The 27193-nt window shown below is 40.8% G+C and overlaps 2 protein-coding genes across 5 annotated transcripts; one reads left to right on the top strand and one right to left on the bottom strand.

Moving 5' to 3' along the window:
• Window positions 1–873: 873 nt before the first annotated feature.
• Window positions 874–10659, bottom strand: tpk2 (thiamin pyrophosphokinase 2). 2 transcript variants are annotated; one of them, XM_028583879.1, is made up of 8 exons: window positions 10360–10659; window positions 10007–10248; window positions 8326–8389; window positions 8107–8237; window positions 5128–5246; window positions 3077–3209; window positions 1738–1834; window positions 874–1257 (listed from the first exon to the last, which is right to left on the bottom strand). In XM_028583879.1, exons 1-8 carry the CDS (start codon window positions 10427–10429, stop codon window positions 1208–1210), a joined length of 906 nt encoding a protein of 301 aa, XP_028439680.1. In that variant the 5' UTR covers window positions 10430–10659; the 3' UTR covers window positions 874–1207. The 2 variants fall into 2 exon arrangements, with proteins under 2 accessions (XP_028439680.1, XP_028439681.1); XM_028583880.1 differs by having other exon boundaries at window positions 8326–8386.
• On the top strand, window positions 10144–26449 carry gmeb2 (glucocorticoid modulatory element binding protein 2). 3 transcript variants are annotated; one of them, XM_028583878.1, is made up of 11 exons: window positions 10144–10698; window positions 10892–11011; window positions 15275–15432; window positions 16387–16475; window positions 18553–18677; window positions 19789–19892; window positions 21685–21842; window positions 23076–23141; window positions 23256–23393; window positions 24399–24521; window positions 25492–26449. In XM_028583878.1, exons 3-11 carry the CDS (start codon window positions 15290–15292, stop codon window positions 26118–26120), a joined length of 1575 nt encoding a protein of 524 aa, XP_028439679.1. In that variant the 5' UTR covers window positions 10144–10698; window positions 10892–11011; window positions 15275–15289; the 3' UTR covers window positions 26121–26449. The 3 variants fall into 3 exon arrangements, with proteins under 3 accessions (XP_028439679.1, XP_028439678.1, XP_028439677.1); XM_028583877.1 differs by having other exon boundaries at window positions 10144–10796; XM_028583876.1 differs by having other exon boundaries at window positions 10144–11011.
• The last annotated feature ends 744 nt before the right edge of the window (window positions 26450–27193 follow it).

Here is a 27193-nt window from a genome sequence, read left to right as displayed (position 1 = left end):
CAAGCGAACATGAAACATTAAAATAAAGCAGATATAATATATAAACTATGCCCCAGAGCCACCCAAGACGACTGTGATTGGTTTAAAGGTCCAATGGCATGACATTTTCACTTTATGTTTACTTTTCTAACATTAATATGCGTTCCCCCAGCCTGCCTATGGTCCCCCAGTGGCTAGAAATGGTGATAGGTGTAAACCGAGTCCTGGGTATCCTGCGCTGCCTTTGAGAAAATGAAAGCTCAGATGGACCAATCAGGAATCTTCTCCTTATGAGGTCATAAGGGGAAAGGTTACCTCCCCTTTCTCTCTTTGCCCGCCCAGAGAATTTGGCCCACCAATGAGAGAGAGACATCATGGCTTTCAAACAAGCAAAGTGGCAGTTGGTCAAGGCCACACCCCCACCCTCCACCATGCCCCCCCCCTCTCTCCTCCTCAGTAGCTACAGACACAGAAATGGTACATCCTAAGGAAAGCTAATTGTGGGACTGGCTCTAGTGGTTGTAATTCTGCACCAAGGCTGAATTTCGGGAAAGAGACTTCAGATACAGTATTAGGGGACCACTAAGGTCTATATAAAAGAGACTTCAAATACAGTATTAGGGGACCACTAAGGTCTATATAAAAGAGACTTCAGATACAGTATTAGGGGACCACTAAGGTCTATATAAAAGAGACTTCAGATACAGTATTAGGGGACCACTAAGGCCTATATAAAAGAGACTTCAGATACAGTATTAGGGGACCACTAAGGTCTATATAAAAGAGACTTCAGATACAGTATTAGGGAACCACTAAGGCCTACAGTATATAAAAACATCCAAAAAGCAGCATGTCATAGGACCTTTAAAGAAATGCAAACAACCCAGAGTGTATTTTCCTCCTATCCCAGAATGCATCTGTGGTGTAGCCAATCCTTATTTCACAGCGCTGTGGCAATGCGAGACTAACTAGAGGAAGAATAGGAGAATTTATGTGAGCTGCAATGGAAAGCTTGATGTTCAGAGAGTTTTGTTGGGAAAACCTCAGTCCCAAATCCAGCCCTCAGTTCACCCGTCACTCCCCTCAGCTGCCACCAGTTTCTAGACTCAGTCGAGTCTTGGAGGATCTTCTCTCAAAGCACGCACTGAGGCCACAACATATAGGTTGGCTGCTGCAAGGCTAACATTTGATGAATGTAAACCTCTGCCAGGTGGCCCAGTCCTCAGCTTCACTCTAATGTCTGATGGAGTCCTGCCACAAATTCCTGATAGCATGGTTCTGAAATGAAAAGTATACGATCAACATAAGACTTAAAAAATAAAAAAATATAAAAGATCTGAAGTCGTCAACTGATTTTATAATAGATCTCAACAGTGTGGTTCTGGAAGTAAAAATCCCATTGATTGTCTCCATAAGGATTTAGATCATCAGGCATCATGTCTAAAACCGCGAGCGGCTGGATCAAGCTTCTGCCACTGAAGTCTACGATAGTTTCTCTACGCAGTCTTGTACCTTTGCCTTTTTCAAAATGTTTAATTTTTTTGCGCCAAATCAGATGTTCTATGGTCACGATTCCTCTCGTAGCTGGTTGGCTTGGTTCCAGACTTAAAACTCTTTATATAAATAATTTTTTAAACGTCAATGGAACAATTGAACGAGGGAAAAATACTTCTGGAAACCAGAGCCGTTGAAAAAGTGGGCTGTCACTGCTGAGCTCTATTGATGGCAACTGCAGACATTTTGTGAATAGCCACGAACCTGCGTCTGGCTCGATAAAGGAGTGTCTAATGAGGAAGTCCAAGACCACCATGGCACAGTTGGGTTTGAAGTCGTCAGTGGCCAGCAGTTCTTTCACCTGAAACCAAGACAGAGCGATAAACACAATGCCCCTCTTGTTAATGTCACGGTATCTAAGACCCTGTTTACACGTCCATGGTTATTTTTTTACAACCGGAGACATTTCCCTTCGTTTGTGCCCTTCATTTACACGCAAACGGAGAATTCTCCTCTGAAACCGAGTCTTTCTAAAAACTCCGGCCAGAGTGGAGACTTTTGAAATCTTCGTTTGCACGTAAACGGAGACAAACTGAGGTTTAGGCATAGACAGTATATAATGGACCAATAGATCCCGTTGCTCTGGACGGAGACCAGTGAAGGCTATTAGAAGCACTTTTCCGGTGATGGCCAGCTTTACTGCGCAGCCTCCAACTGAGAGAATGTGACGTGAGCAACGTGTCTGAAAGTTGTAAGTCTTCTGGTAGCTGTGCCAAGAGAAATCTCAATCATTCCCAATCTTACAGATACGGAGACTGTAGGTGGATGTAAGGAGATAACATAAGCACAGGCTAATTATTGATCACTAACATGCTAGTTAACATTAGTAATTAAACCTAAACATCTCATGTAAGTCGAAACTGCCTGCGAGCTTCTCCTGTACTATACGGTGATTCCTCTACAATGCGACAGTAAGTCACTTGGTTATGACACAATCGTTAACCTATTTTTACAAAAACGTCTGCTACGGAGCCATAACGTGAGGTACAAGGTAATGGAGCCTTTTATACATTGTCGTGTTTCTTTGGAACTAAACAACGGACAAATAGAGTCTTCAGATGTAAAGTTATTCGCAGTCAAGTGACGTAAAAAAAAAAATGGCGGTCAGCGGAATGCTAACAGGAGGTGATGGCCAGTTAGCAACAAAATGGCGCCATGATGGCTCGAGTTCTGAAGCGAAACTTACCCCCTTGGGTTTAGGCAGCCGAGAGGAGAAAGAGGAAGTGATTGGTTGCTGTTGTTGCTATGGTCTGGATTCTGATTGGCTAACGTGGGCTTGAGCTTCTCGTTACACCGCCACCTACAGGTCTGGCGTGCTCTTGACTGCATTGATGGCATATATATATATATATATATATATATATATATATATATATATATATATATATATATATATATATATATATACATACACGGGTACATATAAACCAACATTTTTCTTAAAACGGAGAGGTTGAAATGTCCGTTTATGAAAATAGCCGGCCATGTGTAAACGCAACATAAATCCGGGTGCTTTCAATGTCGCCCCCGAGATCATACTAACCTTATCTATGGGCAGAAGGTAGAACTCCTGCACTTCTCCATCACCTACTCTGGGCTTGAAGTCCCGAGGAAGTTCCAGGTCAAAGACAAACTGACTTTCTGCAAACACACCGTCTTCTTCCTCATAGGTGTAGCTATAAAAATAATGAAGTTAGTTAGTTAGTTATGGGATCTAAAGAGGCTTGCCTTTTGTCTTCTGTAACATGCTTTTTTATACTTTATTTTGGTACTTTTCTTAGTGTCAAGTGCCAAAAACATTACATTCTTTTTCGTACTACATTTAGTTTTTTCCCATATTAACATTCAATAGAAACGCCAAGGGGGAATAGACTTAGACTTTTCTTTATTGATTCTTTTGGGATGACTCCCGCAAGGAAATTGGATTTCCAGCAGCAGATTTCAGCTTACAAAAACACTTATAGAAAATAAAGAGGTATAAAAATACAGTATAAGATTAACAATAACAAACTTTTAGGTAAGTATAGAAAGTAAACAAAAAGTAAATAAACAGTAAAAAATAAACTATAATAAAGATAACTATATAGGACTGTGTATGGCATTGTGTTATTATACAGTATGAGCGAATAAATGACATTTAGCATAAATAGGGGGAACACATCACAAAACTAGAAGATAGAAATAATAAAAAAAAACACAGAAAGACAGAAAATAAGTATTATAAATAATAAAGAATAAGACAAAACGCACAAAAAAAGGGAGCAGCTCCAGTATATGTGTGTGTGTGTCTGTGTGTGTGTCTGTGTGTGTGTGTGTGTGTGTGTGTGTGTGCATATATATCCATCTACAGTATGCACTTATTTCTTTGTTTCGTAATGACATGATGCGTGCAGAACAGCAGGACACTCGAGGGTGTCCAAAACCATGGTGCAGTTCAACCGTAGATCGGTTGTTTGGTCCGCACCAGAGTTCGAACGAGCTTTCACACCGCCCCAAACCAACAGGACTACCCGACGAAGCACTCCAGGGTTCGGTCAGAACGGACCTAGGCTGGATTGACGACGTTTACCGGATAGTACCGGATGTCCCTTACCTTCCGCTTTCTTTGTTTTGCCGTTCTAAAAACTGTTTGCTTTGGGAAACATTTCTAGGGCTGCCACCTCTTAGTCGATTAGTCGACTAATCGGTCGTTTTGGTCTTAGTCGACTAAGATTTCTTTAGTCGATTAGTCATTTTTTATGCTTATTCATGCCTAATTACTTATTTCCAAGAAACTTCTGAGCACATTTATGGTAAACACAAGATTTAAAGTGGTGCTTTTGCAGGATTAATTGTGGAGAAACTCAGTTTTACAGATGGTTAATTAACTGCATTTATATTGTGCTTTTCTAGTCTTAACCACCTCTCAAAGCGCACAGCTCTGTCAATTAAATCAACTAATCGATTAGTGGACTAAATCCTATAAGTGTTAGTCGACTAAGAATTTCTTTAGTCGAGGACAGCCCTAGAAACAACAACCAGAACCTCAGAGCTAATGAGCTAAATGGTGAAAATGGCAAGTTTTGAAGAAAATGTTGGATGGTGCGACAAGGCAGGCCTGCTTGTTTTTTTTGGGGAATTACTGTAAAGATTTACAAAGAATATGTTTAGGGCGTTTCCTCTCTAACTGGGACGTTTTGGGACCAATTGGTGGGATTGCTGTGGACCTAGTACACACGGAGATACACTGGTAAGAGCCAATGAGGTTTAACCATGTATCAGCTAATTTAAATAGCTCACGTTACTGGATTGTGTCAACAGTTAACTTCATTTAATATTGTATGTGGGATTTTCTTTTGCGGGGTGCAAATGTTCCACCAAAACCAGTTCCTTCCTGAGACTATTTAGCAGAGCCACTGCGCTGCTTACGGAGCTTAGCGCCACCAAAGACGGTTGTGATTGGTTTAAAGAAATGCAAACAACCCAGAGTGTTTTTTCCTCAATATCCCAGAATGCATCTGTGGTGTAGCCAGACCTTTACTCCACAGCGCTGTGGAGATAGAGCTGGCAATGCGAGGCTAAAACGGACCAAACTGCTCAGGTGTGAAAGCTCACCTTACTGTGGTCACAGGATGAGCCTTCTCAGCAATGGCTGCTGGGATACATGCTTCCTCCTGACACTCTTTGACCAGAGTGTGTTTGATGCCAACACCAGCTGCCAGACCGCCTGCTGCCTTCAAAGATACAACACATCACACTCCAAGTTAGTCAATCTGGAGACATTTGGGAGAAGTGGAATACCTTTATTTCCCTGACATGTGCTTCCATTGTTTAAATTTGGGTTTCACAAATTTATTTAAATCCATTTTTTTCTTCTTCTATTCATATAAAGGCTTATTTTTATATATGCACTTCAAGTGGAGCAACACCCTGTGTTCTGTTTGTGAAAATATGGATCACTCTGTAAAAGTTTCCATCCTAAAATGATTGTGAAAACTGCAGATGTTAAGTGATTCTTAAAAGGTCCCCTAATACTGTATCTGAAGTCTCTTTTATATAGGCCTTAGTGGTCCCCTAATACTGTATCTGAAGTCTCTTTTATATAGGCCTTAGTGGTCCCCTAATACTGTATCTGAAGTCTCTTTTATATAGACCTTAGTGGTCCCCTAATACTGTATCTGAAGTCTCTTTTATATAGGCCTTAGTGGTCCCCTAATACTGTATCTGAAGTCTCTTTTATATAGACCTTAGTGGTCCCCTAATACTGTATCTGAAGTCTCTTTTATATAGACCTTAGTGGTCCCCTAATACTGTATCTGAAGTCTCTTTTATATAGACCTTAGTGGTCCCCTAATACTGTATCTGAAGTCTCTTTTATATAGGCCTTAGTGGTCCCCTAATACTGTATCTGAAGTCTCTTTTATATAGACCTTAGTGGTCCCCTAATACTGTATCTGAAGTCTCTTTTATATAGGCCTTAGTGGTCCCCTAATACTGTATCTGAAGTCTCTTTTATATAGACCTTAGTGGTCCCCTAATACTGTATCTGAAGTCTCTTTTATATAGACCTTAGTAGTCCCCTAATACTGTATCTGAAGTCTCTTTTATATAGACCTTAGTGGTCCCCTAATACTGTATCTGAAGTCTCTTTTATATAGACCTTAGTGGTCCCCTAATACTGTATCTGAAGTCTCTTTTATATAGACCTTAGTGGTCCCCTAATACTGTATCTGAAGTCTCTTTTATATAGACCTTAGTAGTCCCCTAATACTGTATCTGAAGTCTCTTTTATATAGACCTTAGTGGTCCCCTAATACTGTATCTGAAGTCTCTTTTATATAGACCTTAGTGGTCCCCTAATACTGTATCTGAAGTCTCTTTTATATAGGACTTAGTGGTCCCCTAATACTGTATCTGAAGTCTCTTTTATATAGACCTTAGTGGTCCCCTAATACTGTATCTGAAGTCTCTTTTATATAGGCCTTAGTGGTCCCCTAATACTGTATCTGAAGTCTCTTTCCCCAAATTCAGCCTTGGTGCAGAATTACAGCCACTAGAGCCAGTCCCACAATGAGCTTTCCTTAGGATGTACCATTTCTGTGTCTGTAGCTACTGAGGAGGAGAGAGGGGGAGGCAAGGTGGAGGGTGGGGGTGTGGCCTTGACCAACTGCCACTTTGCTCGTTTGAAAGCCATGATGTCTCTCTCTCATGGGTGGGCCAAATTCTCTGGGTGGGCAAAGCAGAGAAAGGGGAGGTACCCTTTCCCCTTATGACCTCATAAGGAGAAGATTCCTGATCGGCCCATCTGAGCTTTCATTTTCTCAAAGGCAGAGCAGGATACCCAGGGCTCGGTTTACACCTATCACCAATACTAGCCACTGGGAGACCATAGGCAGGCTGGGGAACTCATATTAATGTTAAATAACCTCATAAACTGAAATGTTCATGCCATGGGACCTTTTATAAAAGACAAAATGAAAGGGGTACTCTGGAGGACTACAGGGGGTACATGACATTTTTTGCAAAATGTTTTTCATTTACAAGGCTGTAGTTACTTCTGTCTTTTTTTCCCCAAGTTTGTTACTTTTTTTTCAAATTTTTTTTTGCTGTTTTTGAAGTTTGTCACCTTTTTTTGAAAGTTTTGTCATTCTGGTTTTGACCTATTCTTGCCTTTCTTCCTGACTTTTTTTTCTGAGAAGTTTTTGTCTCTTTTGTTGCCCTAGTGTTGCCGTCCTTCTTTCTACCGTGTTTTCTTTTCAGTGTTTTTATTGCTTTTTTGAAGTATGTGTCTCTTTTTTCAAAGTTTTTGTTACTATTTCCGACCTATTCTTGCCTTACTTCCTTCTTTTACCGTCTTTTTCCAAGGTTTTGTCACCTTTTTCCATCAGCATTTAAATGTTTTCAAGGTACAAAGCTGTTGTTTAGTAAATCTATCGCCGATATCACTGTATTATTCTTCTTTATATAGACTTTTTTTTTTTTTTTTTTTTTTTACCAAAGATCTGGATTTATAGGGACAAACTGGGATGGTTGGGTGGGTTGGGGTGGGAGGGAGGGGTTATCTTTCCCATTGGTTAGTATCTGTGTAACACAGCCATACTATGTTTGTATACATTTGGTCCAATATGTGCTGTAGAAAATGCTACATGATTTAATGGAAAAATGAATAAAAAATTGCTAAACAAAATAATTTTTATTCGTGCTGGTTAGGGGGTACTTGGCTTAAAAAAAAACTGTTCAAAGGGGGAACATTATTAAAAAAAAAAGAGCTTGATCTAGATTGTGTCAGAATGTATGAATGTAACTTAAAGACTTTTCTCAGATCCGATGACTGTAGATGGACTTCTTCAGCAATTTTTGGCTTTAAGCTTCTTCAGAGTTATTTATTTATTTATTATCTGCTCTTCCAATGTTTTTGGCACAGATATGGTGATAATAACGGTCCAAAATAATGTGAGAAAGGGACACAAAGCGACAAACAAAGAGACGCCAAAATGAGACCCAAAACTTTAAAAAAAACTGTTCAAAGGGAGAACATTATTAAAAAAAAAAAAGAGTTTGATCTAGATTGTGTCAGTTATAGTTTGTACTCACCACATTGTCCAGTAGTCCAGGGTACGTCTGTTTAGTCGGGGAGCGTCGGGCCAGCCACATGCTGACCTCCCCAGCCTCACTGACTGTGTAGCCATTGATATGGACTCCATACCGCTTCACCCCAAAAAGACCTGCGGTGTAGCATCACAGTCAGCTTAAACAACACTTACTGTATAGTGATCAAGCATTTTATGGAGCTGCCAATGCGCCAAAACTTACTTGTAGCGGCTCTCTCCATCCACATCAAAGGAGGGTCAGAGAATTTTGACATCACGCTGTACTTCTGAAAGACAGGAATGCTTCAGAATCACCGTGATACATGTGGTGTGGTCATTTAGGGCTGGGCGATATGGAGAAAATCAAATATCAAGATATTTTTAACCAAATACCTTGATTTATTTACACAATGAGATATGTGATAATTAGTCATCCGTAATGTGGATATAATGACTAAGTGGGTAAAGGGGCAGCGATGGTCTTAAGGTTAGAGAAGAGAGCTTGGGACCGAGAAGTTGTCGGTTCAATCCCCAGACCGACAGGATATAATCTGGGTGGGGAAAGAGCAGTGCTTGTTACCACCACCAAGGTACCCTTGAGCAAGGCCCTTAACCCCAACTGCTACAGTGGATCTGCTCAGTGGGAAGCAGATCAGACTGTGGTTGTACTGGGCAGCTTCCAGGTATGAATCTGAAATAGAACAGCTAGTAAGTCTGGTAAGATTCTGATTACAACATTTTTTTATTGTTTGTTTATAGCTTTATTGTATTATTCTCCTCTTTTATTTGTTGCGAAAGGAAGACTTTTCATTGCATGGTGTAATCTCTTGAATCTAAGAGGTATCACTTTACTGTAATGCATCCTGTAAAACCAGGAAAAGACAACACTTATGTCATATTACGATATCCACAATCTAAGACGATATCTAGTCTCATATCACGATATCAATTTATTTATTTATTTTTGGGTCTTTTTCCCTTTTATTTCAGAGTGACAGATAGACAGGAAAGGTGGGAGATGGGGGGTGACACGCAGCAAAGGGCAGCAGGTCGGATTCGAACCCGCTCCGCTGCAAAGGCCTCAGCCTACACGGGGCGCACGCTCTTACTGGGTGAGCTAGAGGTCGCCCCGATATCGATCTATTTTGATATACTGCCCATCCCTTTGGTCATTTTATGATTAGGATGCGATTTTTTTTTTTCTATTCATATTTTTACAGTCTGGTGTATGACATGGAAGATACTGCCATCATTGTCATCAGGTCAACAGTTAATAGGGAAAAGCATTCACATTCATTATATTGGGAGTGTGAATGTCTGCAACAAATCTCATGGAAATTCAGCCATTAATTACCAAAATCACATTTGAGATTTAACCATTTTGCTTTGAGGGAGATGTTATAAAAAAAAAAAGCTCACAGAGAGTCCGAGAAGGATTGTTGTTCTACTGTAGCACTATGGGTTCGTTTCCAGCCAACAGTGAACCAGAGCATCTTACCTGCCCGGTCACTGCAAGCATCTCATGCTTATACATCCCTTAGTACATTCATGTGGATGTTTTGATTTTTTTATTTAGTGTCTTTTCTTTTATTGTCCATGTTATTCATGTGGATTTGTTATTTTATCATCCTGTTTATGATGCATGTGTATGTTGTGTGTGATGTCTTTAAGCTACTGGGACCTTGAATTTCCCATTGGGGATCAATAGAGTATCTATCTATCTATCTATCTATCTATCTATCTATCTATCTATCTAGTGGCATTTATTCAATATTAAATACACCCCATCTTGGGGTCCATCAACAATATTTTGCTCTGGAGGCCCCCAGTATGACCGGAAGGGGTGGGGGTGGTGTGGTGCTGTGTGTGTGTGTGTGGAGGGGGGGTTGTCCTAAGTGTCTCACCTCATCTCTCCATCCTTTAAGGCAGGTTAGGCAGCCCTCTTGTCTCATAGTTTGCAGGACAGCGTCCACAGCCTCGGATCTCCTCCCGTAGGTGTCCAGGCCGGGACGCAGCGACACTGCGCCCCCGTGCGGCGGGGTGAACACCTCCGTGTACCGGGCCAACAGCGGAGCGACGTGAGGAGGAATCCAACCTACTTGGGCTTCGTTTATCTCAAACCTAAAGCAGTGAGGGCGACAGGAGCCTGCGTGGGGACAAGTTGGTTACACAGTGGTTGCTTTAAAACAGCCTTTCATACCGTCTAGATGAAGAATGCAGCACATGTTAGATCTTAACTTGGTGTCAGCAAGTGTACCTGGTAAATGGAAGTTATTCATTCGGCGGAGGAGTTGGACTATTTTCTCTGACCAGGCAGAGTTAGCCATTTTGCAGTATGTCAACAAAACGATTCTCAAACACCACGACGGTTATTATGTTTGAGTCACGCACTGAATACAACCACACAGCTGAATAACAACAAAGATACTCTATACTAAACCGTCTCTGATAATAATAATAACAAACGAGCTGTATGCCATATTTTCCTCACAGCGGCCACACTAATGCGCATGTCTGTATTCTTCTTCGTGGCTGACCACCAAACTGCTGCCGGAATTATCCAAATAAGAAGACGACGAAGAAGAAGAATAAAAGAGTAACCATCATCCAGTCCTTTTTATATATGTCAATGATCCAGTATAGTGCAGATGAAATTAAATGTATAGCGTGTGTGGTCCCCAAAACATTTAGTAGGTGGGCGGCTGTATTTTATTTGAACTATGAGCGAGACACCTGCCAGCTCAATGGACCTAACGTTAACGATTAACACTGTACTTTATTCATTTTAGCTAGCTAGCTCCGAGTAGAGCTAACGTTAGCTAGCAACCATCCGGTGGGGCTAACAGTCAACGCTCACATTCTCAACAAGCCGAGGCAACATTCACCAACTAACGACCTAAAACCTAAAGGTAAGATTGATACAACATCTCAAATACTCTGTGTTACTTAAGGTATCGTTCACTCGTAGCTAACGTAAAGAAGAGGGCACAGCAAATTGCATTCAAAACATATGCAAGTTTAAATTGCTCTTGGTGTAACGTTATAGAAACAAATTTTAAGCCACCACGATTTAAGACATTTACACGTCGTAGGGTAACGTTATAACGTTATACTCTCATTATGTAGCTAGCTTTACAGCAGCATGCTGATTTAAAGTTTCCTTCACTGTCATTGTTGATGATATATATATATATGCTCTACCCTACCCCACCCATACTGTTCTATTTATTTATTTACAGATGTACATACTGTAATTACACCTATACATAGCTAGGGCTGGGCAATATATCAATATTGTATCGATATCGTGATATGAGACTGGATATCATCTTAGATTTTGGTATCTTGAATATGACACAAGTGTTATCTGTCCCTGGTTTTAAAGGCTGCATTACAGTAAAGTGATGTCATTTTTTTGAATTTACCAGACTGTTCTAGCTTTTATTATTTGCGTTTACCCACTTAGTTATTATATACACATTAATGATGATTATTTACCAAAAATCTCATTGTGTAAATATGTTTTTGTAAGCACAAATTGTCAACCCTACAATATCTCCGCAATATCGATATCGAGGTATTTGGTCAACAATATCGGGATATTAGTTTTTTTCCATATCATCCAGATCTATACATAGCCATACTCTACTGCTCTTCATACTATTCATCCTGCATATACACTTATTCTTACTACTCTTATAATGTTACCACACTGCACATAGCTGTACTACATATACATATATCTGTCGATATGGTTCATTCAGTATATCCATATTTATTGTTTTTCTTATTATATATTCTGTTAATACACTGCATATATCTATATTATTCTTTGTATAATGTCATTGCTACTACATTGCACATATATGTACATGTTGTTCATACATTGTTCATATTCAGTAGCGTACCGTGGGCTTTCAGTCAGGGCCTTCCGTAACGTCTGCTTGAACTTTGTAAACAGCTGTGCGTCCAGCAATGCAACAAACAGTAGTCGCTTGTGATCCTCAAATCGATTCCTGATTTGCGTGACGATGCTGTCGATTAGCGCTGTGTGTAACTGTCTGTAGTGCGCGTGCGGGTCTGTTCGGCCTCTAGCTGCGCTCGGCTGTCCCGCGGCCTCCTTGGTCCTCTCATAGATGGCATCAAATTTTCCACGCTCACCTTCAAGACTGAAGCTATTAAGGCTGTTAAAACCTGTGGTGTTCCATGTTCCCTCACTGGTATTAAAAAGTAAACACGGCCAGCAAAATAGCTTGTTCCGCTCGGTGCTAGCTGTTAGCCAGTCATAGCAGTCGTAGTTACCCTCAGTGAAGTGCCGCACAAAACCTTTGCCAGCCCATCCAGCTTAGGTGTAGGTCTTCCTCTTAAAATTATTTCTTTCTTCTCTCCAAACGATCGCCTTGAAAAAGGCACATGAAGGAGATCGGAAACAGGATCGTTAGGAGGTGTGAAGGCAACGGCCATAGTTCACTCCTGGTTCACTCACAACCCGCTAAAAGGTTCAAACTTCGTTGATGACATCAGCGGGGGCTAGCGTCGTTACAACGCTGGGCCCCTGGGGCGTTCTGTCACTACACATCAAAATTTGATTGGCTGATGACACACATCAGTCAAAGTTATAATCAAATGGGAAATGGCAGTTTAAAACCATATGTCATAGGGGTGGGAATCACCAGAGGCCTCACGATACGATATCATCCCAATACTTATGTCCCGATACGATATTATTGCGATTTTAAAGATATTGCAATATTCTGCGATATATTGCAATATTTTACCTTTTTTACAACTTCAGATTTTTCCCAATTTCAAATGATGTCCCGAAAGGACAATTTTGTCAACATCTGTTGTATCTAAAAATATACATTTCTATGTTTGTTCATCACACTTCAGTTTTATTGGTGCAAAATGTGATTGTCAAGCAGACAAACTGACCAACACATATATCATAAAAGATCGATACTTGGCGTCTGTGTATCGATACAGTATTGGCACGAAAAATATCGCGATACTATGCTGTATCGATTTTTTCCCCCCACCCCTAATATGTCATTACCAGAAGTTAATTTTTAATAGTTAAGTCCCGAAGAGTGTATACTATTGTCTAGGCTGTAGCGATACACAAATCTCACGATACGATACCCGATATTCAGCTCACGATACGATATATATCACGATATTCAGCCAACGATACGATTCGATATATTTTGATAGACTTACATCATATTCTGAAATATTTAAAGGGGACCGAGTGATTTTGGTGACATCTTGTGAGTGTTCCATTTACTTGGATTTAATTAATTGAACTGAAAACATCAAGTACACAATATCAGTCTCTGACTGGACAGAGAGTCTACAGCAGGGATCATCAACTACATTTTTTTCAGAATTTTTCTAAGCACTCTGGCGGCCGGACTTTCAAATTTTATACCTAATATGCCTATTCTTGTTAGAAATTTTCACTTTCTTACTGAATTAATGCTACTATTTTTTAACATGTATTAGTGTGAGCAAACTCCTAAAAAACATGGAAACTCCATAATGATAACTGGCTCTTTAACTAGAAAAATATCTCAGACTAGGAGGCAGTTCACTGAGGAGTGATGGTTTAAGTCTGTGATTATGGAAACATTATTGTAGTATGCAGCATCCTGATTGGTGGAAAATGCTTGCAGAAAGAAAGGCTGTTGTCAGGTAAAGATGTCACTGTCAAAGAGGCTGAAGCAAAAATTTGACGTAGAAAAGGCAAAAGCCCAGCTTTAATGATGAATGACTATGCACTCGTCATGTATGCCTCATTTGCAATGAAACAATGTTGTTGCAAAAATAATACAACCATCATCATCACTCGAACATAACGATCGCGTCATTCATGTGCATATTAAGTAGCTCCAGATTGTCCGCTCTAGTGGAGAGTTTGAATTGTTCAGCCAGCAGTGAGGTTTACAAGAATTTGTCAAAATTTCCAAATTCCCGGCAACCTAAGATAAACAGTTAGACTACAAACCGACAGCTTTTGTAAGAAGCTTTTTTGCACACCTCTTTAGTCGGGCAGGTGCGTAGGATATGATCAAAAGTAGCAGATCAAAAATCCCGCACACTGACCATTACGCAAGCAATAATTTATTTAGAAGAAAAACACAACGTTTCGGTCTCAGACCTTCATCAGGTAAATGTACTATCATCAGGTAAATAGTAATACCAGTGTATAAATACTACAAGTCTTTAGGTGAAACGCTCTAGCTTGTCTGTATTTCTTTAAACCAATCACAGCCATCCTGGGCGGCGCTAAGCCCCTATAGGGAGACAGAGAGAGGGGACTTTATCTTATTTTATTTGAATGTAGGCTACATCCGTTAAACCAGACTTTTGAGGCATTACTTATATTTTTACTACTGTAATGTTGCAGCTGGTAAATTTGAGGCTAATTTTAATTACTCATAAAACTAGAGCTGCAAAGATTAATCAATAGTTGTCTAATACCACCAGACTCCATTTGAATAAACAGTAATTTTATTATTGTAAAATACACTTTATTCACGGTCGAAAGAAACAAAATAAAACTATCAAAAGCCATCTTAGATCGTCTTTCCACTTCTCCATTAATCACCACTCTGGTATTGTTAAAATAAATCCTTAATTCATCCATAAACATGTGGAGATATGCTGGATCTATACACGCTAAATGTACTGGTTGTTTATATGGGGTCTGGTAGGTTTGGTGAAGGTAATTTCTGAGCTGTTTCTTGTTAAATAAGAAAGTTTTTACTCTTTAACACAAAGGTCTATCTCTGTAGGGATCCTTTTCATAATGTTGTCAGACACGTAGAATAATAATCTGAGCCTGTCAGTCAAACTGACGATGTAAATTGACGATGCACCTTTGCCCTTAAGGTTACATTGCAGCCCGGTTGCCGGTTACAGCGTTCTCGCTCAATACTGGACCAATTTCAATTGTTCCCATCAGTCACTTAGACACCGATGAATGAGAAAATAGCTCCTGGTTAAAAAAAAAAAGACAAAATGACCTTTTAAGGACAAGGTTTGTTTGTCAGTTTTGGATTTAGCATATCAGGTAAACCCTTTTCTTGTAATTGCTCAACCGTTTCCAGTGTCCAAATGATATAAACAACCGTTGTTCCCGCTCTGCTGTGATACTTTTCGTTGTGAAGCTCCATCTGTCCTCCATGGCGTCATCAGAGGTCAGCATGCAGGAAATGGGCGACATTGTGATCGTCACCATCCCAGAAACAGCGGCAGAGGACCTCCCCTCTGTGGTGGAGGAGGACAAAGCAGTGCTGGTGACGACAGAGCTGACTCCTCAACCTGGGTAACATACTCACTGCACACACACACATACACATACACATATAGACACACACACACACACACACACACACACACACACACACACACACACACAGAACAGAGTGGGAGCCTCTGAGGAGATTGTCCTGTTGTAGAGCTCCATAAACCTGTATAACAATTCACAGTTGTGTGTGAGATAACTCTCTCATTACCTCACATGTTACAATATTGCACTATTATGCTACTAGCACACTGGTTACTTCATATTTAATATTATACGTATTTTATTTTGTTATATATGCATGCAGGTTGTACATTTTATTCTACACTTGTATATACATGTACATTTTTTCATTCCTCTAAGTATATTTTTGTCAGTAGTTTGCTATCTTATTTTACTTCATCTTTTTTAATCTTAATTCATATTTCTGTATGTGAGTGAGTGTGTGTGTGACATGCTGCTGTAATTTCCCAATTTGGGGTTAATAAAGTCCATCTCTCTATCTATTTCTCTCTCTATCTCTCTCTATATCTATTTATCTCTATCTATTTATCTAGAGCTGTGAAGATTAATCGATAGTTGTCAACTATTTAAATTAAGCGCCAACTGTTATGATAACCGGTCTAAGTCTTTTTTTATGAAAAGTAAACTGAATATCTTTGAGATGTGGACAAAACAAGACATTTGAGGACGTCCTCTTGGGGCTTTGGGAAACACTGATCAAAATGTTTAACCTTTTTCTGACATTTTAGAGACCAAACCACTAATCCATTCATCCAGAAAATAATCCAGAGAATAATCGACAATAAAATAATCGTTAGTTGCAGCCTTATCCTGTTGTTCAGTTTGCTAAATTAAAACTTAAAGGTGCACCATGAATTCCTGCATGACGTCACTTCTGTTGACGTTCAAAGTAAATACCAAACCAAACAGACCATGTTAAAGACCATGTTGTTTTTCCGTATGGTTTTCCAGGGAGGAAATCCTCACTGTAGCGCCGGTGGAAGAAGCAGAAGCTGAGGCCAGCGGAGCAGACTCGCTGTCGAGGGAAGAGGCTGTCATTGGTAATGTGACCCGCAGGACTTTATTAACCTTTTGTAAAACGTGGCAGTTCAGTAGCATGTGATCATCAGTTCAGTAGATCGTAACACTTTTTTAGCCAAAGTCAAGAATGAATAATCACGCTCAACTTTAGTCATAGACTAATGTGTGGCGGTGCGCCGCACTATCAACACCAGCCGCCTCATATTGCATTTATTAAATTTTTTTTTTTAAACGCTACTTAAAATACATTTCGCTGCATTTCCTTTCCCTGCTCTCCTCCATCTCTCGTCACTTGTGTCTCGCTCACACACACACACACACACACACACACACACACACACACACACACACACACACACAGCTCCTCCCATCGTGCAGTGTTTGGTGTTTTTAGCCCCAAACGTCACCTTCCAGGCAGCGGGGCAATGGTTATGTTTAGGGTTAAGGTGAGGTGAGGGTTAGCTACCTGGAAGGCGACGTTAAGGGGCTTAAAACACCATGGAGCCCACCGTGCACACAGCGTCTGTCTCCATCAAGGAGAGAAGACAGCTGGCGACATTCACAAGTTCACCAAAGGTTGGTATCTATCTCGTGAACACCTTTACACACATTCACAATCACCGAGCAGACTCTTAGCAACCAAGCCATTGCGCCCGCTTTAGAAAGTTAACTAGTCGCAAGTTTGCAGTAAAATGCAGTTGGGTTGTTGAGGTCAAAACACTATATGTAGCAGCTGTGAATCAAATAAACGTATTATAAATAATGTTATGTCATTTTTTTGCCATAACGTTTGCTGCTTCAATCCAGATGAGTATTGAAAAGTATTTTTCGCGACTGAAAAAGGCAACGTGTTGAGGATGAGGACCAGCCTGAACCGGAGGTCTCAGTCTGAAACAGAGCTCAACAGTCCCACCAGTGGATTTAGTTATGTTATTAATTTCTTTACAATATTTTCCGTAGGGCTGCTCCCTCTTAGTCGATTAGTCGACTAATCGGTCATTTTGGTCTTAGTCAACTTAGATTTCTTTAGTCGATTAGTCATGTTTGATGCTTTTTTTCACGCTGAATGACTCATTTCCAAGAAACGTACGAGCACATCTCTGGTAAACACAAGATTAAAGTGGTGGTTTTGCGTGACTCTTTGCGGAGAAACTCAGATTTACAGATCTGTCGATTAAATCAACTAATCGATTAGTCGGTACAGTTGAATGAATGTTAGTTGACTAAGAATTTCTTTAATCGAGCACAGCCCTAATTTTCAGGCTTCAACCAGTGAAAGACAGGGTCAGGGGGAGAGAAGGAGAGATAAATCCGTTATGCATTGAAGTAGGAGAGGAGGACAGCATCCAACATGCTGATGTTTTTTACCAAATTCTTTTACACTTTGGTGCTTTCAACCTTTGCCTTTTCTTGCATATTTTTTTGAGTTTTCGTTTAGATTTTTGACGCTTTTTGACCGTAATTTAATGGGGGGCCTTTATAAAAAAAAAAAAATGTTGATGTTTGAACTTTGAAATTTTTTTATTTTTTTGCGTATTTTTTGTCTTGGAATTTTTTTGGGGCCAGTAAAAATTGACTTTGGGCAAAAAGTTGACTTTTTTTTGACTTGACCGACCGGACAAGTGGGGAAAAAAAAACTTTTAACCCTGTACTATATGAGACATGCAATAATACAGTCCAAAATATTTCACTTTTTATTTTGTATTTCATTGTTCAAAAAATAGATTGGCTGTAATAGTGTAAGAACGTGACACAAGCAACCCTATTTGTGCACATTTACAGATACAAAGTGCCAGAATATTTCACTTTTTCGATCAAATACAATCATGTCAATAAACTATTAATACATGTCTGAGTGAAATTGACCTCTGATGTAAATTAATGCAAAGAAGAGTTTATCTGTGATCCTCTTGTGAAGTAAATAAAATAAACAAATGTTTCAGTCAGTGCAGCCTTTTAATTCTCTGTGATTCAAGTCACATAATAATCTTTATATCAAGGTTGTAAATACTTTTTATGTCTCCAGTTTGTGTGGTCAGATGTAAGAACTGACTCGACGGCTGTATGGGGGTGTTTTTGTCTCTCTTGTCTCTGCAGTGAAGTTATCTGAGGAGGTGGATGTGGAAGCTGATGTCTTCTACCCGATCACCTGTGGAGACACCCGAGCCACGCTGGTCTGGAAGAAGTTTGTCTGCCCTGGGATCAATGTCAAATGTGTCCAGGTACGCACATCGTCTTGAAACAACAGCTGTGTAAAAATCTAGATTACGAACACATTTAGGGAAATGTAGTTTTCTTTTTAAACCTGGACCCTATTTTCCTATATTTCTGTGTCTAAGTGACTGATGGAAAACAACTATCTTTTAAATTGGTCCAGTATTAAGCGAGAACGCTGCAGCGGCAAAACAAGCTGCAATGTAAGTTATTGGACAATTACTTAAATCTACGTCCGCTAAAAGTCCTTGTTTTGCCGCTGACAGGCTCAGATTAATATTCTAAGTGTCTGACATCATTATGGAGAGAATCCCTTCAGAGCTAGACCTTTAAAACCTCCTTAAGACCTTTTTTGTTTAACCAGAAACAACTCTGAAGTTGCTAGTGCTAAACCCACCAGACTCCATTTAAAAATAAAAAAACAATACTTTTAGCGTGTATAGTATAAAACTTTGAAATTGGTCCAGTATTTCGTCCACTAAAAAGTGCTGTTTTTGCTACTGACAAGCTCAGATTAATATTCTAAGTGTCTGATAACATTATGGAAAGGATTCCTACAGAGATTTTTGTTAAAGAGTAAGATCCTTTTTGTTTAACCTGAAACAGCTCAGAAATCACCAAAACCGCCAGCCCTATTTAAATAATTTTATCATAGTGAAACACACTTCATTGAAGTCAAAAGGAACCAAATAAAACCATCAAAAGCTGTCTTGGTTCACTAAAAGTTATGTTTATTTAAATGGAGTCTGGTGGGTTTGGTGATGGTGATTTCGGGGCGGTTTCATGTTCAACAAAAAGGATCTTACTCTTTAACTAAAAGGTCTATCTCTGTAGGGATCCTTTCCATAATGTCGTCAGACACTTAGAATAATAATCTGAGTCTGTCAGCGGCAAAAACAGGAAATTGATGGTGTACGCTTACGTTGCAGCCTGGTTAGCGGCTGCTGGTTACAATACTCAACCAATTTCAAAAAATTTTGTTCACATTAGTCATTTAGACACTAATGCATTGAGGAAATATTCACGTTCAGGGAAAAAAAATAAACAACCTTTTAAGTTTAGGATTAAGTGGATCATTGACAACTCATGAAGATTTTTTTTTTTTGCTTCTTTAAACAGTATAATGAGCAGCTCATCAGCCCAAAGGAGTTTGTGTGTTTAGCAGGGAAATCCACTCTGAAGGACTGGAAGAGAGCCATCCGCCTCAACGGCACCATGCTCAGGTCTGGACTCATCAAATTAAATACACTAACGGGGAATTTTATTCGGTTTGATATAGAGATGTTCCGATACCGATACCAGTATAGGTATCTGCTCCGATACTGCCTAAAACGCTGATATTCGGTATCGGGAATTACTGGAGTTTATGCACCGATCAGATACCACGTAATAAAGCCCTGAAGAAAATCTACGTTAAAGTAGTTTATGTTCTTTTTCCGTTATAACTGACTGTCAAACTGGACAATAAAAGAAAGTTCTGAGGCGTTCATCGTTTGTGTTTGTTCATGTTTCACAAAGATAGAAATAATATCACATCCATACAGAGATAGTAGTATACAGTTGTTAAAACATAATAAAATATATGACACACTGGTTTCGGATCGGTAATTGGTATCGGGCGATACACAAGTTCAGGTATCGGAATCGGTATCGGGAAACAAAAAATGGTATCGGGCCATCTCTAGTTTGATATCATTGGATACAAACCCTAAAGCCTCCTTCTTTATGCAACATGTACTCAACAAAACCTCCGTGTATTTATTTGCGCGTTTCATGGAAACATTCTGGAGAAAATCAGGTTGGTTTTGTTATCCGTTTACAGTGTTTGTGTCTACGACTTCTCTGCTAATACTTCCATACTTTTAGCAAAATGTTTAATTCAGATCTTCTAATGCAAAGGTTTTGCATTGTAGTATTGCGAAATCTCTTTGTGTGTTGCTGTTGTAAAACTCTGTTCCCTTCGTGAAACAACAACAAACTTTGAGCTAACGAGCTACACGCTGAAAATAACACGCTGAAATGGTGCAACAAGGCAGGCCTCCTTGGTTCTTTCTGGGAATGATTGTAAAGATTTACAAAGAATATGTTTAGGGCGTTTCCTCTCTAACTGGGAGGTTTTGGGACCGATTGGTGGGATTGCTGTTGACGCAGTACACACAGAGATACACTGGTAAGAGCTAATGAGGTTTAACCATGTATCAGCTAATTTAAATAGCTCACGTTACTGTGTTGTGACAACAGTTAATTTCATTTAATATTGTATGTGGCGTTTTCTAGCCTGGTTGACCCCAGACCCTTCTCAGTTGTAACTGAGAGTGGGTCTGGTGAAGCTTCATTCACAGCCCATTTCCAAAGGGACGGACCAACGGACGGCGCTCAAATGCAACTGGGCGCAATTGGATAGTCCTAAAACCAATCAGAGCGATGAAGTGGCAAGCTGATATATCAGACTTTTTCCGAATCCAGTCGGCAAGACCGCGACAACATCTTTTTTAGATGTGAAGGCTTCGAGTGTTTTTTGCTCAGTTTTTAACAAAAAGGAAACGTTCAAATTGCTTAAAACGGACGCGATAGCTGATTCGAACGAATGATGTTCCTCGGCGGCAGCCACCTTTTGTTATGTACCAAATCTTGCTTCAGCGTCGCTGCGCTATCGTCATCCTGTAAAGCCCGCCTCAACGGTTGTGATTGGTGCCTCAATTTGGAAAAATTGGAAATGGGATTGAATGGGCTCTTGGTTTTTCCCAGGCTAATACAATTTCAGAAAACACTATTTGTGGCGTTTTTCTTTTGAAAATGTTCCACCAAAACAAGTTCCTTCCCGAGACTATTTAGCAGAGCCACCGTCGCTGCATCCGTAGCTCAGCGCCGCCCAAGACGGTTGTGATTGGTTTAAAGAAATGCAAACAACCCAGAGCGTTTCTTTCGTCCTATCTCAGACCCAAGTAGTGCATCCTGATGTCATGCATCGTGCCTATTATAAAAAACAGCCTTTTATCATATCTCATTTTACAGGAAGATCATGGACTCGGGTGAGCTGGACTTCTACCAACATTCAAAGGTCTGCTCCAACACGTGCCGCAGCACTAAGATAGACCTGGTGGGAACCAAAGTGTCCATCAGCAGCGATCAGTCTGCCGAACTGGTTCCTGCCACCCCCTCGTCAGCTGATTGTAAGCTCCACAGCCTCAGCCATCGCACTAGTTCAGGGTTCATTCTCCTCTCACTGCCGGGTCTGTTGCTGCTGTAATTTCCAACCAGGGGTACTTGTATCCCGGGGTGTACTTGTGCTGTTGCCAGGGGGGTAGAAAGTGAAAAGATTGTGGAGCAGCTCAACTAATTGAGAAGAAAAAAATAGAAGTAATATTCAATCAAAAGGATATATCAGCTGTAACACCTGAACACGAGACGTAGATATGTAAGAGACTAGTTGGCAAGTGAGAAGAGAACAGAAGTTTAAACTGGTAGTTGGCTAAAAGTAATGAATATATGGTAGAAATAATAGTAACGTAGTAGCTCAACAATTGAAATAGCTAAAAGTATCGCATAGCAGCTGAGAGGGTTCGCTAAAAGTAGGCCTACTTACTAAATAGGGCTGTGTATTGGCAAGAATTTGGCGATACAATACGTATCACGATACATGGGTCATGATTCAATATATTGCGATTCTGTGCGTAAGGAGATATATTGGGACTTTTTTAAAGTATCATTTTAGAAAAATTAATATTTAAAAAAATACATTATGTTCATAAAAGTCAAAGGAGTTTACTTTAGGTAAACAATTCAGTACACAGAAAATCAAACTGCCAGTTTGGGATTGTGGTTCCCAGGTTCTTAGTGAGCTAATGTTTCTATGCTAAAGTAGGCCAAAGTTCAGCCATAGCTACGTTGTTAGCTGCTAGCAAAAAGTCAGGCACTGTTGGGCACTGTTGGGCACTGTTGGGCACTGTTGGGCACTGTTGGGCACTGTTGGGCACTGTTGGGCACTGTTGGGCACTGTTGGGCACTGTTGGGCACTGTTAGGGACTGTTAGGACAGTAGTGGTGTGTTTCAGCATAGCCATCTAGTAGTAGGGGGTTTAAACACAACATAAAAATGAACCACTGTCTTACATGAATATTTTTGAACGTTTAAAAAAAATCGCGATACTCAAGTGTATCGATTTTTTCTTACGCCCCTATTACTAAACAGTTCAAATAATAGTTAGCTTAAAGCAGCGCTTCTCAAAGTCCGGCGCAAGAAACGAACAAAAGTAGCAACACGGGGAGTTGACAAAGAAATTAAATTGTCAAATCGCTTCTGAGCCATAATTCAAAATCTGCATTGTAACCCAGAATGAACAGAGCAAGAGATTTAGGCCGTTTGTCTGCGTCTAAGTCTCGTGTTGTTTGCCGTTTGTGTCGTAGTGAACGGAGCAGCGGCCTCGTTTCCCGAGGTGGAGGAAACGTCCGAGTGGGTCACAGCCATCGGAGGTGATCAGAAAACCTGCACAAACATTCTCCATCGTGTGGAATGAACTGGTTGAGTGGACTGTTGTTTTTCTTTATAATATCTGTCTGTCTGTCTGTCTGTCTGTCTGTCTCCAGAGGACTCTGTGGCGTTCTGGCGTGCGGTGAAGGAGGCTGGACTGCTGGATGAGGTGGTCGAGGATTTCCAGAAGGAGCTGCAGGAGGTGCTGAAGGGGTTGCAGGAGAGAGTGTGTGACCCACCCCTTCAGGTCAAAGGTAAGAAACAGACAGACAGACAGACAGACAGACAGACACATGCACATGCAGGGTTACCTACAACAACAACAAACAAGCAGAAGGGCCAACTCTAGTCAACCATGTGATTGGTTGACTAGACAGAAGTGCAGTAGAGATTAACATTATAGACTTGGCCCAAGAACACAAGGAGAACATACAAACTCGACACAGTCCCAGCCGTGTTTACTAGGCTATTATGCGTTCATTTTGGAACGATTGTATAATTTCCGACACTGTTTTAACGCAGCACTGGGAAATCCGACTTTTCTGTTAGCTAGCTAGCAGTAACACATCCAACGTTCCCTCCGCCCTTAAGCTTGATTCATGGTTCTGCGCTGAATCTTTGCCATACGTAGATATGGACCCGACAGCCTGACGTGCACCTCCCCAAAAATGTAATTACACCTCGCAGGGTCGCATTTCCCTCTACTTATTTCCGCGTTCTCCTTTTCCAATCTTCTGCATCCGCAGACTCCGTGTGGCCCTTCTGATCAGCATCGCAGGTGAACTCTCATTGTTTTTTTTGTCACACTCATCTCGTGTTTTCAGTGTTGATTTGTTTAACTGTTTGACTGTTTTTTTAAGTTCAATAAATGCAGCATCTTTCCTAAAGTCAACGAGTAATCGTTTTAAATAATCTTGATTTCAAAATCGACCCAAATAACTGTGATTATGATTTATTTCCTATAAACAAGCTGTCCTAATTTACAGTGGCGGTGTGGCCCGAACAACCGAAAGTGAAGAGATTTGGATGTGTTACGCTAGTAGCAGCTAATGTAGCCTGGAGCCTTTAGCTGCAGCAAAGATGAGCAGCGGGCTACAGAGGTCTCACTTCTTTCTAACTCCACTCCCGATTTATTTACTTATCAAACAGTCGGTGTGGTTTCAGACTTCACGCAGCTGATGTATAAATTCCCCTTTTAACGTTTAATTTTAGCTTTAATGTTCCCATTGAACACTTAATTGTTGTGTGTTTTTTTTCAGATGCTGTTTTGCTCAACAACATTGTGCAGAACTTTGGGATGTTGGACCTAGTGAAGAAGGTCCTGGCCAGCCATAAGAGCCAGATGGATCGCCACAGAGAGCAGTACACTCGCAGCCTCGCTGGTCAGTACAAAGATCTCCGATTCACTCAATGATTGAATCATATTTTTAGACGCCTGAAACATTTGTGTTTTGCATTAGAGAAATTACGACCCTGCATTCTGCATCAAGGGGTTAAAGGGTAATTTCCTTGTTTTTCAACCTGCACATTATCTTCCCATGCATTGGCGTCTAAGTGAATAATGTGAACAAACGTCTTTGAAATTGAAAGTATTTTGTCCACTAAAAAAAGTTCTGTTTTTGTTGCTGAGAGGCTCAGATTATTATTTTAATAAAAATTAATTATGGAAAGGATCCCTACAGATGTAGACATTTTTGTAAAGAGTAAGATCCTTTTTGTTTAACCAGAAACAGCTCTGAAATCGCTATATCCAAACCCACCGGACTCCATGTAAATAATCACTACTTTTAGTGTGTATAGAGCCAGCATATTTTCACATGTAAAAGGATGAATTAAGGGTTTATTTTAACCAAACCAGAGTGGTGATTGTTGGAACAGTGGAAAGACGAACCAAGACGGCTTTTAATAGTTTTATTTAGTTTTTGTCGATTTTGAATGAAGTGTGTTTTACAATGATAAAATTACTGATTATTTAAATGGAGTCTGGTGGGATTGGCGACAGTGATTGCGGGGATGTGTCATGTTAAACAAAAAGGATCTTACGCTTTAACAAAAAGGTCTATCTCTGTAGGGATCCTTTCTATAATGCTGTCAGACACGGAGAAGAATAATCTGAGTCTGTCAGCGGCAAAAACAGAACTTTTAGAGGATGTAAATTGAAAGTGCCCAATAACTTACATTGTCTCTATCTTCTTACTTAATACTGGACCAGTTCCAAAGATTGTTCCCATCAGTCACTTGGACCCAAAACCATGGGGAAATAAGGTCCAGGTTGGGAAATAAAACCCAAAGTTACCCTTTGATACTAAGTCTTGGTGTGTGTTTGTTCATATTTCTCTCTTCTTTCTGTAGCTCTGGAGCAGCAGTGTGACGAGCACAGGAAGCGAGCCAAAGAGCTGAAGAGCAAATCGCAGCACCTCAACAACGTCCTGATGACCCTCACCCCGGTCCCCGCGCCGCCTACGCTCAAGCGCCCGCGGCTGACCCGCGCCGTCTCCGGCCCGGCCTCGGTCAACGCCGCGCCCGCCCAGATTGCGCTGCCTCTCAGCCAGCTGTCCGGCCTGCCGCTGGGCAAGGTGCTGACGGTGGCTGGAGGGCCGCCCGGCTCGGCCAACCTGGGCGGCTACACCTTCCTGACCTCCGCGCTCTCCGGGTCCGAGCTGGCGTCCGACGGCTCCAACCTGACCGTGCTGTCGGCGGCGGCGGGTCAGGAGGGCGCGCTCGGCAGCTCCCCGGCCTCGGCCTTCGTTAAAGTGGTCGGCCCCCAGTTCCAGCTGGTGACGCTGCCGGCCGGCCTGCAGAGCTTGGCCGTGGCGCAGTGCGGCGTCCAGCAGCAGGTCGGCAGCATCGGCGTGATGGATGCCACCGCGAACGCTGCAGACGATTCTCAGGAGGAAGGCCAGGCTGTCGCCGACGGCGATGATGGCGGTCAGACGGAGCCGGCTAACGAGGGAGACGGGGAGCAGCCGGAGCAGCAGTGAGGCAAACGCCAGCTGTTCTCTCCCCCCCCTCCCACCTCTGTCTCCCAGATTCATTATTTTGGACCCTGGACTTGAATGTGCATTCGCTCTGATGGCTGAAGGTTTGTCCACATTTTGACTTTTAGGAGCGTTTTCACACCTGTAGTTTTTTTTTTTTTCTCTGTTTCGAGTCGGTTGATGAGTTTGTAAAGTTGGAGCGTTTTCCCGTCTTCGGTTCGGTTGCGTTTCCCACGGAGAAAAATCCAAGCAGGTGAAAACGTACAGTACAGGCCAAAAGTTTGGACACACCTTCTCATTCAATGTGTTTCTTTATTTTCATGACTATTTACATTGTAGATTCTCAATGAATGCATCAAAACTATGAATGAACACATATGGAATTATGTACTTAACAAAAAAGTGTGAAATAAGTGAAAACATGTCTTATATTTTACATTCCTCAAAGTAGCCACCCTTTGCTTTTTTTGATAACTCTGCAAACCCTTGGTGTTCTCTCAATGAGCTTCATGAGGTAGTCACCTGAAATGGTTTTACCTTCACAGGTGTGCTTTGTCAGGGTTAATTAGTGGAATTTGTTCCCTTATTAATAAAAAAAGCAAAGGGTGGCTACTTTGAAGAATCTAAAATATAAGACATGTTTTCAGTTATTTCACACTGTTTTTGTTGAGTACATAATTCTATATGTGTTCATTCATAGTTTTGATGCCTTCAGTGATAATCTAGAATCTAAATAGTCATGAAAATAAAAAGGAAACTCATTCGAATGAGAAGGTGTGTCCAAACTTTTAGCCTGTACTGTATATGTACATGGATATTTACATGCCTAATTAGTGGTGGTAACTGACTTTGATGAGAGAAAGCAGTAAGAAGGCTTGGGTGATGCTCAGGTGGTGGTATAACTTTACATTTATAGTTGAAAGTGGAGGGGGGGGGGACACTCCAGGGATCGATTTACCCGAACTTAACCAGGCTGGTGTGGATACGCCCTCACAGATCATTTCATGCATCGTCAGCACAACACACGAGCACTCCTCGTAAATGTCCTTCCGTTTTTCAAGATGGTCATCTGGTGT

The sequence above is a fragment of the Perca flavescens genome, chromosome 7, assembly GCF_004354835.1.
Source record: "Perca flavescens isolate YP-PL-M2 chromosome 7, PFLA_1.0, whole genome shotgun sequence".
Classification (NCBI taxonomy): Eukaryota; Metazoa; Chordata; class Actinopteri; order Perciformes; family Percidae; genus Perca; species Perca flavescens.
This window is presented reverse-complemented; position numbering and strand designations above follow the sequence as displayed.

Bases quoted from the DNA above. Each gene is read 5' to 3' on its own strand.
- tpk2 (XM_028583879.1), bottom strand. From the start codon at position 10,429: ATGGCTAACTCTGCCTGGTCAGAGAAAATAGTCCAACTCCTCCGCCGA. The intron at 10,249-10,359 runs GTACACTTGCTG...GTCCCCACGCAG, and splicing joins GAATAACTTCCATTTACCAG to GCTCCTGTCGCCCTCACTGC. The intron at 1,258-1,737 runs GTTCGTGGCTAT...TTTTCATTTCAG, and splicing joins CTTTATCGAGCCAGACGCAG to AACCATGCTATCAGGAATTT.
- gmeb2 (XM_028583878.1), top strand. From the start codon at position 15,290: ATGGCGTCATCAGAGGTCAGCATGCAGGAAATGGGCGACATTGTGATC. The intron at 15,433-16,386 runs GTAACATACTCA...ATGGTTTTCCAG, and splicing joins GAGCTGACTCCTCAACCTGG to GGAGGAAATCCTCACTGTAG. The intron at 24,522-25,491 runs GTCAGTACAAAG...TTCTTTCTGTAG, and splicing joins GTACACTCGCAGCCTCGCTG to CTCTGGAGCAGCAGTGTGAC.